The 15663-nt window shown below is 41.0% G+C and overlaps 1 protein-coding gene across 2 annotated transcripts in view; it reads left to right on the top strand.

Moving 5' to 3' along the window:
* The window catches only part of PKIA (protein kinase (cAMP-dependent, catalytic) inhibitor alpha), a 32604-nt gene extending 26289 nt beyond the window's left edge, over positions 1-6315 (top strand). For both annotated transcript variants that reach the window (XM_018557549.1, XM_018557550.1), the window contains exon 3: positions 5196-6315. In XM_018557549.1, the coding sequence (XP_018413051.1) occupies positions 5196-5278 (83 nt within the window). In that variant the 3' untranslated portion in view covers positions 5279-6315. The remainder of the gene's footprint in view (positions 1-5195) is intronic.
* The last annotated feature ends 9348 nt before the right edge of the window (positions 6316-15663 follow it).

The following is a 15663-nucleotide window of genomic DNA, read 5'->3' as shown; positions in this document are numbered from 1 at the left end:
TTGCAATTTCTGCACATCGCCTCTTGGACAGGCCTTATGGCTAGTCCAGGGCAATTTTTTTGCACACCAGCCCCTAAGGCCTGTCAGCGTGGTGCACTGGCACTTTAGTATTATTTATTGCACTTAATGCACGATTGGCTTTTTTTAAAAGCGTTTTTGACCCACAGATGCAGCGGGTACAGGTTCCTTTGGGGCCTTTTCCTGATGTAGGGAGGAGATTCTGTGCCCTTATAGAGGGTTCTCTGTCTCCTCCCAAACCAGGGGGGGTTTCTCTTTGGGAGATCCCCCTACCTAGTACTGTGTGGGACCTGTTTCGGCAGGTCCCCGTAGGATCGGGGTCCGCCAGCCTCCGGGTTGGTGGACCAACAGTCTCAACCCCTGTCAGGAGCCTTGCGCCCCGGGGGTCGGGAATTGAGGTCCCTTCTTTGTGAAGGACCAAGCACCCTTGTTCACGTTTTTGTGTGCTGTGATTTCACGGTTCACTTTTTTTGTTCACAGGGGGAAGTTTGTTTTATGATGCACGTCCACGGGCTCTTAAAAAAAAACAAAAAAAAAAAAACCCCATAAACCTAAGAAAATATTTTTAGGTGATGTTACCCTTTACATTTGTTATACAAAAGTGTTGTCACACCTAAGATGCAGAAAACATTTGCAGATTTGGTTTTCCAATAGATGAAGCATGTTCTGCTTCAGTCCTCTAACATCTATATGTACAGACACTATTAACTGCCAATTTACAATAGTTAATTCCCAAAATATATTTATTTAATGCTTTAAACATCTCTAAAAATCCTCTAAGTCTCCTACAGTTGTAAACAAAATTATTCACCCCCCCACTGTAAATCAGGTTTATTGGCAAATTTTACAGACTTTTAGCAGTTTGCAGTGAACAAATCAAGCAACACAATTGTGGTTTCCCCAAATTAAACTGAAAATGCAATTTTTAATGATTCTACAGTCTCAAAATTATTCAACCCCTTCCTGGCAAGCATCTTCAGTATTAATAACTGTTATGACCTGCTGCAAATGAGATGCATTGCCAGACACTAGTTTCTGGCAGTGTTCTAGAGGAATCATGAGTAATAGTCTTCAGTTCACTAATATTCTTGGGTTTGTGTGCTGCCACCACCTTCTTCTAGTGATGCAAATTACCCTGGTTTTCAGTGAAAGGAGGTCCGGTTGGCAACACCCTGGTAGTATATAATCATTTGTTATTAACTGGATAATTAGCTGTATAATTCCCAGTCTCAACTGAAAAAGGAAGGAGGAGCTTTTAAGGCCAACTTAACAGATCCACTTGTTAAAAAGTTATTCCATATTTAATATATATTTCATCCATAAAAACATGTATTTTTCAATGAACTCAATATATGAACTATAAATATTTGGCCATATGCTGGTCCACATATATGTATGACTTCAGTAGTTCTTCAGCTTACAGTGAAGAAACCATAAATTGGTCAAGGTTGCATAGGACCCTATTCAGGGTATCCATGTATACTGTATGTAGTCTTCGACACGTTCCTCAGAAGGATGGACACAGCAATTGTAAACCAGCTTGAGAGACTATTAAGATGCACACACAGACTCCACAGAAACCCTCTGGACATCTATCTACAGGAGAGACAGTACAGCAGGGGGAAACACAGGTACACCGCCAGATACTGCCACAATATAGATAAAACACCTGAGCAGTCTGCAGCATGGAATGCTTCTTTTTAGCTTCTTGCTGTGGATCAAGTGCACCGCACCTAAAAGCCCCTCCTTCCTTTTTTGTTGAGACTGGGAATTATCCAGCTAATCACCTTCTTCTAATCCCACCAGAGATTTTCTAAGGTGTTCAAGTCAGGTGACTGTGATGGCCACTGTAGAATCACCCAGAGGAGAAGTTTAAAGTGGTGCACAAAGCATGTTACTGTAAATTGTGGTTGGGGCAGCTAAAACCTGAGCCTACATACAGAGTGCAGGGGTTAGAAATATGTAGTGTACGGTAGGCAGGTGTCAGGAGTGTGTAATGTGCACAGTGCAGGAGTCAAGAGTGGGTTATGCAAACAGTGCAGGGGTCAAATAAGTGTAACATGGTCAGTGGTCAGGTGTGTAATGATTATAGTGTAGGGGTTAGGTGTATGAAATGTACATAGTGCAGGGGTCAGATGTATATACAACCCAGCACCCCTAATATTAATTTCACCTACACCCCCTTGTGCATAACACAGAAGTACCACCTATACACACACACACACACACACACATATTGTATACACATATACAGATACACACACACACACAATGTGTACACACATATACTGAATACACATGGGAACACATGAACACTGTATACACATACATACATACACACACACACACACACACAATCAATTACCACATCAATTACCCTCTGCTGACATGGCTGGCTCTCCATCTATCCTCTTCAGCTGCCCTTGCTGGTGGGAAAGCTTGGAGAAGGTGGTGCTGACAAGGTGTAGCATCATAGACTGTTTAAAGCCACACTCCTCATATCTGTATATTAGCAAAATGTGGCTGCTGGTAAGCAACATGTTAGACAACCCAGGCAGCAGAAAAAACATGGGCAGTACTATCATCGGAACCCGTGGCACCAGGCAACAGATGCAGGGCACGTGTCCTGGGTGCTCTGCACTAAGGATGTCCATGCCATGGACTGTCTGGGAGGTTTGGATCCCCCCATATCCACGCCCCAGTCATTAGGGTTATTACTATTATTATTATTATTATTATTGCTTGGAGCAGAGGCTATTTTACCACACACAGAAAGACCCTGGGGAACAAAAGTAGACTACCTCCAGAAGAAAGGACAGTGTCAGCACCAATTCAGAGATGATTTGAGGATCTACAGCCGAGTGATACACAAATAGGATACATTGTTGTTAATAGTTAGGGAACTTGAATGCATTTTTAAGATTCAACTCCTGAATTTAGTTTCACTTCAATTGAAAAAAACATTAAGACTCAATATGTGAAATAAATGTATGTAAATATATAGGCATTCCTCAGTTTTTCCAGGTCAGACCCCACAATTATATTACATAAAAAACTTGTTCATTTAGTTTATGTAACAGATTGGGCATGGATCAAAATCACACAACTTACCAAGGCCTTTTATTTAGAAAGGAAACCACTTCTTTAATAAATGATAATTAAAAAGAATTGTTTTTACTGTATATTTATTTTCACACCGTTAACAATTCTCACTTTGATGTTCACAAATTCACACTCGAAAGTTAACAAAAACAAATAATATACTGAAAACCTTTTTATTAATTTGATTTAGTTAGCTCGGGGCTTAGGGGTAAAACAGGAGAAGGGCACTTTGTGCTAAAGTTGACTTATTCTTTAAGGAAATAATAGCTATGGGAAAACCTCTGTGGGGCCCCCTTCCCTTGGTGCCATAAGAACATGCTTATTTTGGTTAATGATTAGTTCAGTCCTGCAAGACCCTAAGATTGTGTACCCCTAAAAAGATCAGTTGATGCTGAAAAAATGCTGGCAATCTACTGAAGTAAGAGTGGTCAGCTAGACAATTAAGGTTTAAAATTATGTTCCTGCTCTAATGCCCCCCTCCTTCCTGGCAACCTATATCCTCATTGGTTGATAGTTGTTTATAGAATATGCTGACAGCCCTTCCACTACCTGTCCTGGATCTTAATATACTTTATGCTAAGATCAGTAACAGTATTGTAACAGCTACCACAAAGAGAGGTTGCAAGGGAGCCCCATAAACGTTTTGCTATGGGGCCCATTGATCTGTAGTTATGCCCTCAGGCCTGGTCCACAATTGTGCATTTTTTAAGCCGTTAAATGCCTCAGAAATTCCATACAAAATTCATGATGAAATCTGTGCAAAGTATAGTCAATTACACTGTCCATACCTGTTCCATTTCATCATAGAGCTTTATTGCTATTAACAGCAATAGCAAAGATCTGATGTGCAAATTCATATACAATTTTCTACAGCAAAAAGGCAAAGGTAATATCAGGGAATGCTAAATGGATGTAACGGCATTTCCTTTAAAGCAAGTGGACCTTTTGTTTGCTGTTTTAACAATTCTTCTCTTCCAAGTTTTTAAAGTGTTGGTTACAAAGTGTTAACAAAAGGCTGACCTGCAGAATACAGACCAATGTCATATGATTTAGCTGGGATTAAAGCACTTCTATCAGGAAAAACAAATTATTCAAGTGGTTTTAGGTATTTGTTAGCCAAAGATCTATGTGTCATGTTTAGATTGGGTGTGTCAGGGAATGATGAAGAGGAAGTCACGAGAGAGGCAATGCAGCTGTCCCAGTTTGATTAAGTGCGAAAGAGGTCATAGAGACAAAGTGGTACAGATTACATCTTTTCAAGTGCATACTACTGGACACACTCAGTCCTTTCATCTGCAGAACCTACAACAACAAAAAGAAAATGGCAAAATCAAGAGAAACTGGCAAAGGGTTTCCATAAAAGTATTAGGGTGGTTAATGCAATATTTAAGGGGTTATTCACTAAGCTGCCAAAGGCAGCCGAATGAATAACCGAGCCGAACCATAGAGAGCCGAAGCATCTTCTGCTATTCACTGCAGCCGTGTACTGGCTGCATTCGGCCCACTTCACCTCCCTTTGGCTTGGCTGGACAGCCTCAGCTCGTCTGGTCGACCTGAAGGGAAAAGCTGGTTTGCCTCAGCCGATGCAACATCTGGATCAGCTGAAGCGAACATTCGGTAGTTCATTCGCTGCTGTTCACCCCTATTCTCCAAGAGAGTGAATTACCGAAGGGATGGCTCATGTTTCGGTTTGAAAAGGTAATAGGAGACAATCAGCTCAATTCACAAAACTAAAACACAAGGATAAGGATTCTTATTGTGAAATAAGTGAGTTAAATTTAGTTACATCCAATAAGATTTCAAAATGATAGTCACTTGCCTGAAAATAAAAATTCTTATCCTTGTGTAATGCTTTGTGAATTGAGCCTAATGCCTTTCCAAAATTATTTACCCCCTCTCCCACCCACAACATTTAGACACAAGTGTCCTCTATTTGCAAGGAGAAAAGGCAAACAAAATAAATTAAAAGACATGCATCATACTGCGCCTCTGTGCTAGTCTTGTGGTATGTTACAGTAATATGGCTATGGAGATTGTCTTATGCTTCTATTAATATATATTTTTTTGTGTTCCAGAGGGTGGTGAAGAAAATGAACAAGCAACTCCAAGTGAGAAAACCACTGATGAACAAAACCAAGCACCAAAACAGGAAAGCTAACCACTCCGTGTGATAGCTTTTAAACTAGTCATATCTGTGATAAGCCTCAAAGCAATATGAAATTCGCTAGCATCAAAAGCAAAGAGTACCGAATAGATGCCAGAAATGACTGGATCACATCAAAGAAATGGCTGGCTCTGAAGTTGTGGGAAGGAATGTTTCCCAATTTTATCATAAGCAATGGCTGATGTGTGGACAGAGTTCACGTAATCACACGAGATGTTATTGAAACACCACGGCTTGCCACAAAAATTCTTGTTGTGGCATAGAAGCCCATGAAGGGTTAAATTCTATGCTGTTGTAAAGGCTTCCACAAATTTTTACAACGCTAGTCAATATTCAGATTTCCCAAATGTAGAAAAAAAGTAAGATGAGAAAAAAAATTCAAGAATATTGTACTTGTGTTTCAATAGCTTTGTTGTTTACAGATGTTTTGTACGGTTCATTTTAATAAGCTACACTGACCTGTTTAAGATGTGCACACGTCAAATGGTTATCACTCAAATGAAGGGCTGGATATTACTATTCAACGGATCCTTTAATCACCGTGAAATTCATACAATTTCATCACCATAGTCCTATTACTCAAACAAGCAGTTTTCTAGAACAATACACTGTCTAATTCAGTAGCCGTTTAATTCACTGTGTCATGTGATTTGTCAGTTTAAATTTTCACTGTGGCTTAGATGTTTAAACAATGGGGAAGCCAATTTTCACAGGACAATTTTTCACAAAATTGCAAATGAAGTTCACAGATGTTTGTTACTTTTTTTACCTTCTACAAAATCAAATCTGTATGTGTGAGGTTTTTTTTTTGGCTGAATAGTTACACAAGGGGGTAATGCACTACAATAATGGATAAAATGCACTTAGGAAGTGTGTGGTGGTATCCTGGCACACCAATTCCTTCCAGAATCAGTATTGATTTCTAACACTGTACTTGTTACAAATGTAATAGTGCACTTTTTAATGTTTGTACATTTTAATAATGAATAGTGTGGTTGTTTATCAGTTATAAAACCCAATAAAGTTAGCTAAATAAAACAACAAATATTGGGTTGTCTTGTGTGTTTTACCCTTTAGATTTCTTCCTATAGCAAAAGTAAAGGCAACTGTAAATGTTTTGTTTACCCACTTCAACTCTCATATACTGCTTATAGACCAGAGCAATATTGACATTTCAACCATGAGTCTGTTTATTCTGCGATCATTTTGCCATTGCTTAAGATAACAAATGCATACACTGTTTTTGGGGACAAACTACGCCTTCTTTTGGCAATATGGTCTTGAAAATGATATATTACTTTCTTTGTAATCTATAGAAAAAAAAATTAAAAAAATATTTGTTTCTGTTGTGGCCAGTATAGATTTTATTCTATAATTTGTCCCATTTAAAATTACACGAAATTGACATTTCTTTCCATTTATTTTGATGTGATACTGAAAATAAAATAACAAATATAAACAAAAAAGAAAATATTAATGGCCAGAAAAAAGAAACAAAAAAAATTAGTGAGTGAGGGAGAAATGAGTTCATTGGGGCTGATTAGAGTTAACTAAGGGTTAATAAGAGGTTAACAACGGTGTAAATTATTTTATTTATTTATATTTTACTTGTAAGGTTTCTTTGTGCAATTTAATGTGCATACACCTGAAACAGTAACTACAGTGTAACAATACATTGACAAGTGTCATTTTGCACAGGAGTGACTGCATTTTGACTACCGGCAATTGTTTGAAATCAAGGCACGAAGGAGCAGGGGCAGGAGAAGTGGAGCAGGACGTAAGAAATATACCCTAGGTTTTAAAATCCTGAAATAGTAAAGAGAAAGAACATAGTTTTATATAGACAATATATATATATATATATATATTTATATATATATATATAAACTGTATAAAATGGTTAAATATATTTAACATTTAAATACATGCAGCACAGAGTAACAGCCTGTCTTAGTGATTTTGCAGTGCAGTTCACCAACGACGGGGCAAGAAAACCAAAGTCTAGCAACAATAGTACAAGCAAGGTCCTCCTGTGGAGTTTGGGCCCTGGGCAGTCCTTTGAATCACCCCAATGGAGATACGCCACTGATGAATCCTACCACCAACCCTCCCACATAAAAATACATTATATAAACGGTACAGGTATGAATTGGGTTGATAAAAAGAAAAAGAAAAAAAAACAAATTGCTATGTGCTATGTGACCAGTTTTAGTTCTCTTTTATTTAAAGTAATTTACCATTTTCTCCTCAATGTAAAATGAACAGGAAAGACTACTCTTCAGCAAATTAATCTGCCCATCCAGGCCAGCATAGATGCAGGAAGCTAGTGGAGCCATCATCCAATCCCAGCAGATGAATACACCCACCCTGTGACACCTCCATTTCTACCAGGGTGATTTAGCATTTTTAGCCATAGTTTTAGGGTTACCAATCAATCATAAAAGCCATTCACGTATATGAAGAGGTCTCTCTGTAAAGCTATTTGAAATATTTTAGTGGATCTTCAAAAGAAAAAACAGAAACATGTTTTAAGCCCCCATGTCAAGTCTTTGCTCATATTCTAGACCAAGTAATTCAATTAGAATTGATGTATCCATATTGCAACTTTCACATTATAAATATTCATAACAAATGCAACGTGTTACTTTATTGTAAATAGAAAAGGTCAATTAGCGCCCATTCACACCTGTGTGTTCCAGTACCGCACATAAACTCATGGCTGTGTGTTCAGTGTGTGTAGAATGGACTGTAGAAGTGTGAATGGGCAAGGTTTTTTCGTGAGAGAAGGGGGGCTACCAATGTGCCTTATGAAAATGCTGGTTGCCTGGCTCGTAATGCTGATGTAGCATCTTTAATACAATACAATGTCACTGACCTGACCAGCAGTTTTTAAGATCAGGAAAGTTGGAGAAACTCAGAAGTCCCTATCTGGAAAATTGTTCTGGGCTAGAGACTTAAAGTACTGCAGCAAGATGATCAGCATATTGGACAGGAAATTAGCATTTTAAGAATGAGTGGTGAGCAATGGCACTCTTTGCGTTTCCTTTATGGGTTCCCACTTTTTTTAAAGTGAATGCATAGCCTTGTATAGCCTTAGTTTTGGAAAGTATTTCTTGACCTAAGGAAGGATTAGAACCCCTGTTAGGTTATATTTGCTGTCAGTACCCCGGAAGATTTCAAGTCATGTGGTGTCCCAGAGATGCAACTGGAAGTGAGATGAAATATCCCCAAAGCAAAGGGAATTTTACTCTTATACAACTGTCACCGGAACAAGTGTCCCCATTGGAACACCTGCACTCACATCTGGTTCTGGGGACAACTCTAAAATTTTGCATTTCCCTTCACCTTCTGTCTCAGTGACAATGGTTACCAGAACAGATATAGAGGATAAATCTCCCCAGTGTGGACGTACTGTACACATCAATAAAAACATGACAGAGGGCTTTACCCTTCCTACTCTATCAAGAAAAAATTGTCTTTACATATACTTTAAGATGTAAAGGAATGCTATTTTGTTATTTTCTTTTCAGGGATGGCTAAGTTACATAAGATTAATAAGGTATTTTCAGAAAGTTCACGTATAGCACTACCCCCGCAAGGGCCGCTGTAATATATGGGTCTTCTGTCCCACCCCAGTGATGACTCACTCTTACCTGGATCCAAGTGACACCAACACACCGTTTAAAACGTTCAAATGGGCTTTATTAAAATTAGCAATAAGCCCTGGAAAGCGATCAACTGGTTAACAGGATCGACAATTTTAAATGCAATGATACAATACAACCGCTCAACAAAGTAAACAGGATTGATATTCATTCACTTTAACCACCAGTGAGAGGCCTTGCCTGAAATGCACTGAACGAGTGGTGAACGAAACTGTCAGTTGCACAATACGGAAATACTGCTCAACACGTACCAAAGGAAATATGACTGACTCTAAGAACCTATCTAGCTCCCATAGGTCCTATCTAACCACTGGCCAATGGGAATCCGACACACTCAGAGTCTGCCAGCGTTGGGGCCCTTTCAATTCTGTGGTTGAGTACTCAGCCTTTGGTAAAACAATATTTGTAATCCACAGGATGGAAAGGTGTATCTTCACAAAGTGTAACAGAGTAACCAACATTAACAGACGTGGTGATGCACCTTCAGATAGAGCTGCATTGGCAGTAAATAGGATCTAGCAGGAATAGGCAAGATCAATTCACACAAAGATGGCAAAAGATCTCTCACTATTAGATGCACTTTATATATCTTCCTTACAGCAATTGGTAGCTTGATAGCTGCCTCAGCCAACTGGATGGCAATGGGTGCAACACAGGCCACAGAATCCCCCAAACAGGATGATGATAATGACTGCAGTACCGAAATACGCCTCTAGATGTCACTGCACTGTTAGCACCTTTCACACTTCAGAGATCAGGCGAAAGGTTAGCATAGCATACTGGGGCTCCCCTCTCAAGCCTGCACCTCCCTTTAGAAGTCTCCACAGGAATCACAGACTCTGGCAAGACAAGACACTTAAAGGCTGATGTATTAAGATTTTGCTCAGCGAATAGCTGGGTGAATGCCGATTGCATAGCATTCCTGCCACTAGATATAGCCAAGGAGCATAGGAAATTCCTATGCTCCTTGACTCTACTTTGTGGTGGTAATGCCATGAGAACGACAAATGACTATACGCTGGGTCGAAAATGTATACGGTAGCACCTTAAACTTTGTTCACATCTGTGTGCTACAGGAACAAGCGTGACATCACGTGCATTCCTGCAGAGCACAGAAAAGAGTGTCATTCTTCTAGGTGTGCTGCCGTGCCATGCATTCCTAATGCAACCACAGCATGCCTTGACATCACGAGTGCATGAAACCGCAGCAGAACACATGGTAACAAAGCACCATGGGTTTTGCTGCGATACTCTGAAAAAAAGATGAAGTGCACAGGGCAGTCCTTTGAAATGAATGGGTTGATCCAACGTAGAGCATATTGATGTGTGAAAAATATGCATCAATGCGAGAGTGTGGTTGCATCAACTTAGGTGTGAACCTATGCTTATGGATTGGGAGTAGTATAGAATAATTAAGGGATTTTCTCTACTTACCAGTGACAGGCTTGTTTATGGACATTCTCTGTTTCTGAAGCAGAAATGGCAGATAAAATATAAATAAAGCTGCCAGTAGAGAAAATTAAATCGATCCCTGTGGACCAAAAACAACCTAATACACAATGGGATCATTCTCAATTATAATATACAAATTATTTTTATTATGATGTACCAAGAAGAACGTATGAGCTCAGCTAACAATGAATAACTTCTGCAAATGTATTATTGCCATCCTTGCTATATGTCTTCAGGGTTCTGGCTGACTGCATTCCCGTGTCCAGGTACTGAAGATCACAACTTTATTTCTACTTTTGCAAAGGGATATGTAATAATAAAACAATCCATCTTTTGAATGGTCAGTCTGTGTGAGCTCCTTTCCGTAGTTCTGCATCTTATTTTTCCTAATAGATTACAAGGGAATTGCAAGGGAATTTCTACTTAGCTTGGTGCAGCCTTTCTGGACCAGGGTGTCGTAGCACCTTGGGGGTGCCTTCTGCTTTTTTGAGGGGTGCCTTCAAATGTTCACAAAGCATAATTCCTTTCCATGGTGCAGGCAGGCTTCTGATGTGAAGGAGGGACTCTGATGTGAGTAGAGCTCCTATTATAAAGAGGTTAATAGAGGCGCGGAGAGCAGCAGGGTTTAAAAGAGACACAGACCGCTGCAGCCAGCAGCAGTGGGGAGAAGAACGTAGGAGCATAGCGGCGGCAACTAATCAAAAAACAACTAATCAATGATAAGAATCGTTACCAATGATTCTTATTATCGATTATAATTTATTTAATCGATTAGTTGTTGCAGCCCTATTTTTAGATTCTACATGGTTCCCCTGCTTATTTTGTCTGCTTCACCTAACAAAACCTAACAAAAATATTTCAAACGATAGCTCCGCAGTTCTACAGTCTATGAGGCATTATACAGTCCAAGGGAATACCATCTGTATGCCCTATCTTGCCTTCGATGGTCCATAATATATCCTAGGTAGAATTTAAATGTAAGTCGTAACTTACACCGGTGACACCAATACTCAGCAGAAAGCAGACCAAGAAAGGCTTCAGCTGTGACTGATCAAAGCCAAGTCTACCAAAACTAACAGGGTTATTCACTAAAAGGTGAAGAGTTTGGAGAAGGCAGGAGAAGTGAACAATCTAGGATAACATAGCAGAACTGGAAAGTGAGCTGAATTGGAGAATGTTTCCAAATCGGCTATGTTGTCCTAGATTGTTCACTTCTCCTGCCTTCTCCAAACTCTTCACCCTTTTGTGAATAACCCTGTAAATAATCTGTTACAACCTACCATGTAAAACTACTCTAAAAGGCAAAACAATACAGCTTATATTTAAATAATGTATTTCACAGAAAATATGTTTAAGTTTGTACTTTACTTATTTTCTACTTGGCCACTCATAGATCAAATCTTCAAATTCTAGTTTAACTGGTGCAATTGTAGGAGCCAAACAGAACGGGATATACACAGAAGTCAGTAACAGGCAGTCTTCCAACAGCACTTACCACCATGTCTGTGGATGATTGTAGCTTCTGGCCCCTTTCACACGGGCCTTGCATGGATCCTCTCCTCCACTGTGACATCTGTGTCCATGAAGTTTTTTTCCTCCATCTTGCTAGTCTATGGGGAACAGACTATGGGGAAACAGACATGTGTCCATTTACATCAGATTACCCCCAGTCTGGCACAATCCAGTCCGGCGAACTGTTCCGTTTGTTTTTCCAGACCTGGCCGGAGGCGAGGGTAACCAGGTGTAAACGGACGCCCGTAGACTTGCATTGGGCATCCAATCGGGTATGCCTGAAAAGCTGACAGGTAGACCGGATCAGAGCGGCCGTGTGATAGGGGGCCTTAGATTAGTATAAGGACTAATATGCTGTCCTTTATCATTCATGACACTGCTACTGCAGCGACCACAATGACAAAGTCTCCAATCTAGTGTCAAAGATGAACCATTTATAAAACATATAACAGATTTTGCAGGTTTTAAAAATATACAGTATAGTATCCATTGTTAAATGGGTACTTTTCCATTTTGGCAACATACCCAGAAAATGTGTCATTTGTTTTGCAAAAGAAATAGCATTGCATGTCTAGATATGCCCAGAGGTTAGATAATTCCCTAGTGTGCTTGCTTATGCTGTAATTATGTGTTTTTTATCTTGTGTATAGCCAATTATACAACCTCTCAATGACAGTTAGGTACTCTGCATATGTGTAGCTCGGTGGGAAGAGGAACTAAGTAAAAGGAGTGTACATTGGACTGAATGGTTCAATGCATAAAAGCAGTTAAAGTGTTTGCTGCACTGGGTACAATTCTGTACGTTGAACATCTGCGTTATTTTCTTGCATGTATCATGTGAGCAGGCTTCATGCATGTGAAATCAGAGTCACAGTCTGGATAAGGGTGTAGCCAAGGCCACAATTTCTGCAAAGGCCACACAGACCTTGGTCTAGGGCTCAGCGCATACCAGAAGTAGTGACCAGCTACACATTTATTGTTCTTTTTCCCACTACTCCTGATACTAACCTGCTTCCACCTGGGGCCTCGTCCATCTCGTAGCTGGTCCTTCCTTGCTACTCTGATCTGTGCATAAACACTTCAATTCTCTTTCTTTCTGCACCCGAATCACAGGCTGTCTTTGCTGCTCCAAACTTTACAGATTTTGTAAGAGAATATAAAATCACATCCATCTGATTTATAATAGTAAAATGACTAAGACTATAAGCAGACACTCACAGTGAAGACACAACTTTGACACCTGGTGTCTCTGCTTCATGGCTCTAGATCAGGGGCGCCCACGATTTTTCATCTGGAGATCTACTTTTCAAATGACGAGCTCAATGAGATCTACCAACGAAAAAACACCTGCGTTCAGGGGCGGGAGGGGGGCATGGCGGTGCATTGAAGTCAATGGCACCGCAGCCAGGCCCCTCGCCAATGGTGCGATCGCCTGCACCCGGAACCCAGGCACATTAGTCCCTGCGTTCCGGTCCAGTGCGATCCGCAAAAATGCTGCAAGCACTATTTTTGCAGATCACACTGGAGCGGAATGCAGGCACTAATGTGCCTGCGTTCCGGGTGATCGAACTGTGGGCGGGGGACATGGCTGTGGTGCAACCCCATGCCCCCTCCCGCCCCTGAACGCAGGGAGTCGGCCAGCTTCAAATCCTCCCGTGGTGCTCGTGTGGCCGACGTTGCACGCGGGAAGAGGTGTCCCGCCCCTTTCCGTCTGCGGCGTCTGACACATTCAGCCGGCAGCTGCACGAGCACCGCGTGAGCATAGCTTTGAATGGGGAGAAGCCTCTGTAGAATGCTACTCCCCATTGAGAAACTCATGCATGAACAGGAAGTGATTCAAATCACATCCTGTTCATTAATAACTGGGGACACATAGTGTCCCCAGTTATTTACAAACACCGGAGTGATCAGCTGATTGCTCCAGTGTTTGTCCTGCACAAAAGATCAGTACATATCACTGATATGTACCGATCCTATGCTGCTCGGCCACGCACACAGGGGGGCTCACTCTGCAACTTCTCCTCTGGATCCCCCGCAGCTCTCCAGGGCAGAGGCAGCGGGGGTGGGAGCCGCTGTAAGAGCAGCATGTGCGGTGAGGAGAGAGAGCCGCCAGCTGTCAGATCCAGGCCGAGCGACTCTCTCTGTCCTCACTGCTCGGCGTGCTGTTGTGATAGCGGCTCCGCCCCCCGCCCCGCTGGATCCCCACTGCAGCTTCACTTTTCTACGGATCGCCGCTGCATACAGATGGGGGAGAGCAGTGGGGATCCAGAGAAGACAGGACATCGCGATTACTGGTAGATCTCGATCGACCTAATGGGCAGCACTGCTCTAGATTGTATACACGAGGACCCTAGAGGGGGGGATTTTCACAGATTGATCTTGCATCAGAAAACTAGATGGATCCGGTATTTGGAAGCCATGTATGCTTCGGAGTCTAAATGATACTTTGAGCTTTATATTTTTTATATAGGGAATTGAGTAAGCGAAGGTTTCTGTTTTTCTGGTTTCCTAATTATTTCTTGGACATTTGTTAAATGTAGATGTATCTGTAATGTTCTACTTTTTTGCCAAGTAGAAAGTTAATATTGGCTCCTATTATTACATACCTTATAAAAATCTATTGGATACAATTCTTTACCATTTTCATATCATGTATGTATAAAAATCTGACATAGCCCTATGTAAAATAATATATAGGAAGGCTGCCATTGCCATAGTATGTTTGTATTATTGTTCATATCATTATTTTTTTGCTATATGGTTTCTTTATACATGAAGAGTTTTGCGGATATGGACCAGTTACCTGTCTGTGGATATTTATCATGGGTGAGCATATGGATGCACACACAAGATGGGTTTTGGGGTACATGAGGTTGATTGGCCTTTGGCCTATCTACATAACATCATCTCCAGTAGTTACCCCCTTGAGGGAGCACCACTATGCAACATTGCTCTGGGGGTTGCCAGAGCAACAGGTTAGTTGACATGGATGGCCGGGAGTTATTATGCGGCTATCAGTCGTCCTGTACATCCTGGGCGGTTTGGTTTTCACTGGCGTATGCAAAATAGTATGAGTCAATGGTGAGATCAATGGTGGCAGCAACATTAGCGATAAACTGTTTAAAATTAACTCCATTACAAAAACTAGAGGCCACCACCTAAAATTGGTGGAAAAAAAATTCCAGCACAAGGTGCGAAGGGGGTTCTTCACAGTAAGATCAGTAAGGGTCTGGAACTCACTGCCACAGACAGTGATTTCAGCAAAGAATGTGGAATTGTTCAAGAAACTTTTGGACGATTTCTTAAGGGACCGTAATATACAGGGGTACAGGTACTCCTAGAATGAGATCCTAATAGGTTGGACTTGATGGACTAATGTCTTTATTCAACCTCAAATACTATGTAACTATGAGTCCACGCCACATGCCCCGGCACTGATGGGGGTTTGTCGCCTCATGGTGGTAGTATATAGGGAGGTAGTGCATGACATTGACTGTCACTGTGGGCTGGGGTGGGAAGGAGGTGTGCCCTCCTTTCCCACATGACCATATAAAAAAATGAGGTTAACAAGGTCAGTGCCTCTAACAGTTATTTATTAATGTCAAGGGGGTTCTCTTTATTTATTCCTCCTTCCATAATATAAGATCATTGAGGGTTATAGCAGGGGTGGACAAATTCATATGGAATTCAGAAACCAGTTTATACAATCCAGGAGCCAGCAGAATGTTTTTGTAAGAGCCAGCTCCATTG

The sequence above is a fragment of the Nanorana parkeri genome, unplaced genomic scaffold (assembly GCF_000935625.1).
Source record: "Nanorana parkeri isolate BGI_ZX_2015 unplaced genomic scaffold, ASM93562v1 scaffold289, whole genome shotgun sequence".
NCBI lineage: Eukaryota > Metazoa > Chordata > Amphibia > Anura > Dicroglossidae > Nanorana > Nanorana parkeri.
This window is presented reverse-complemented; position numbering and strand designations above follow the sequence as displayed.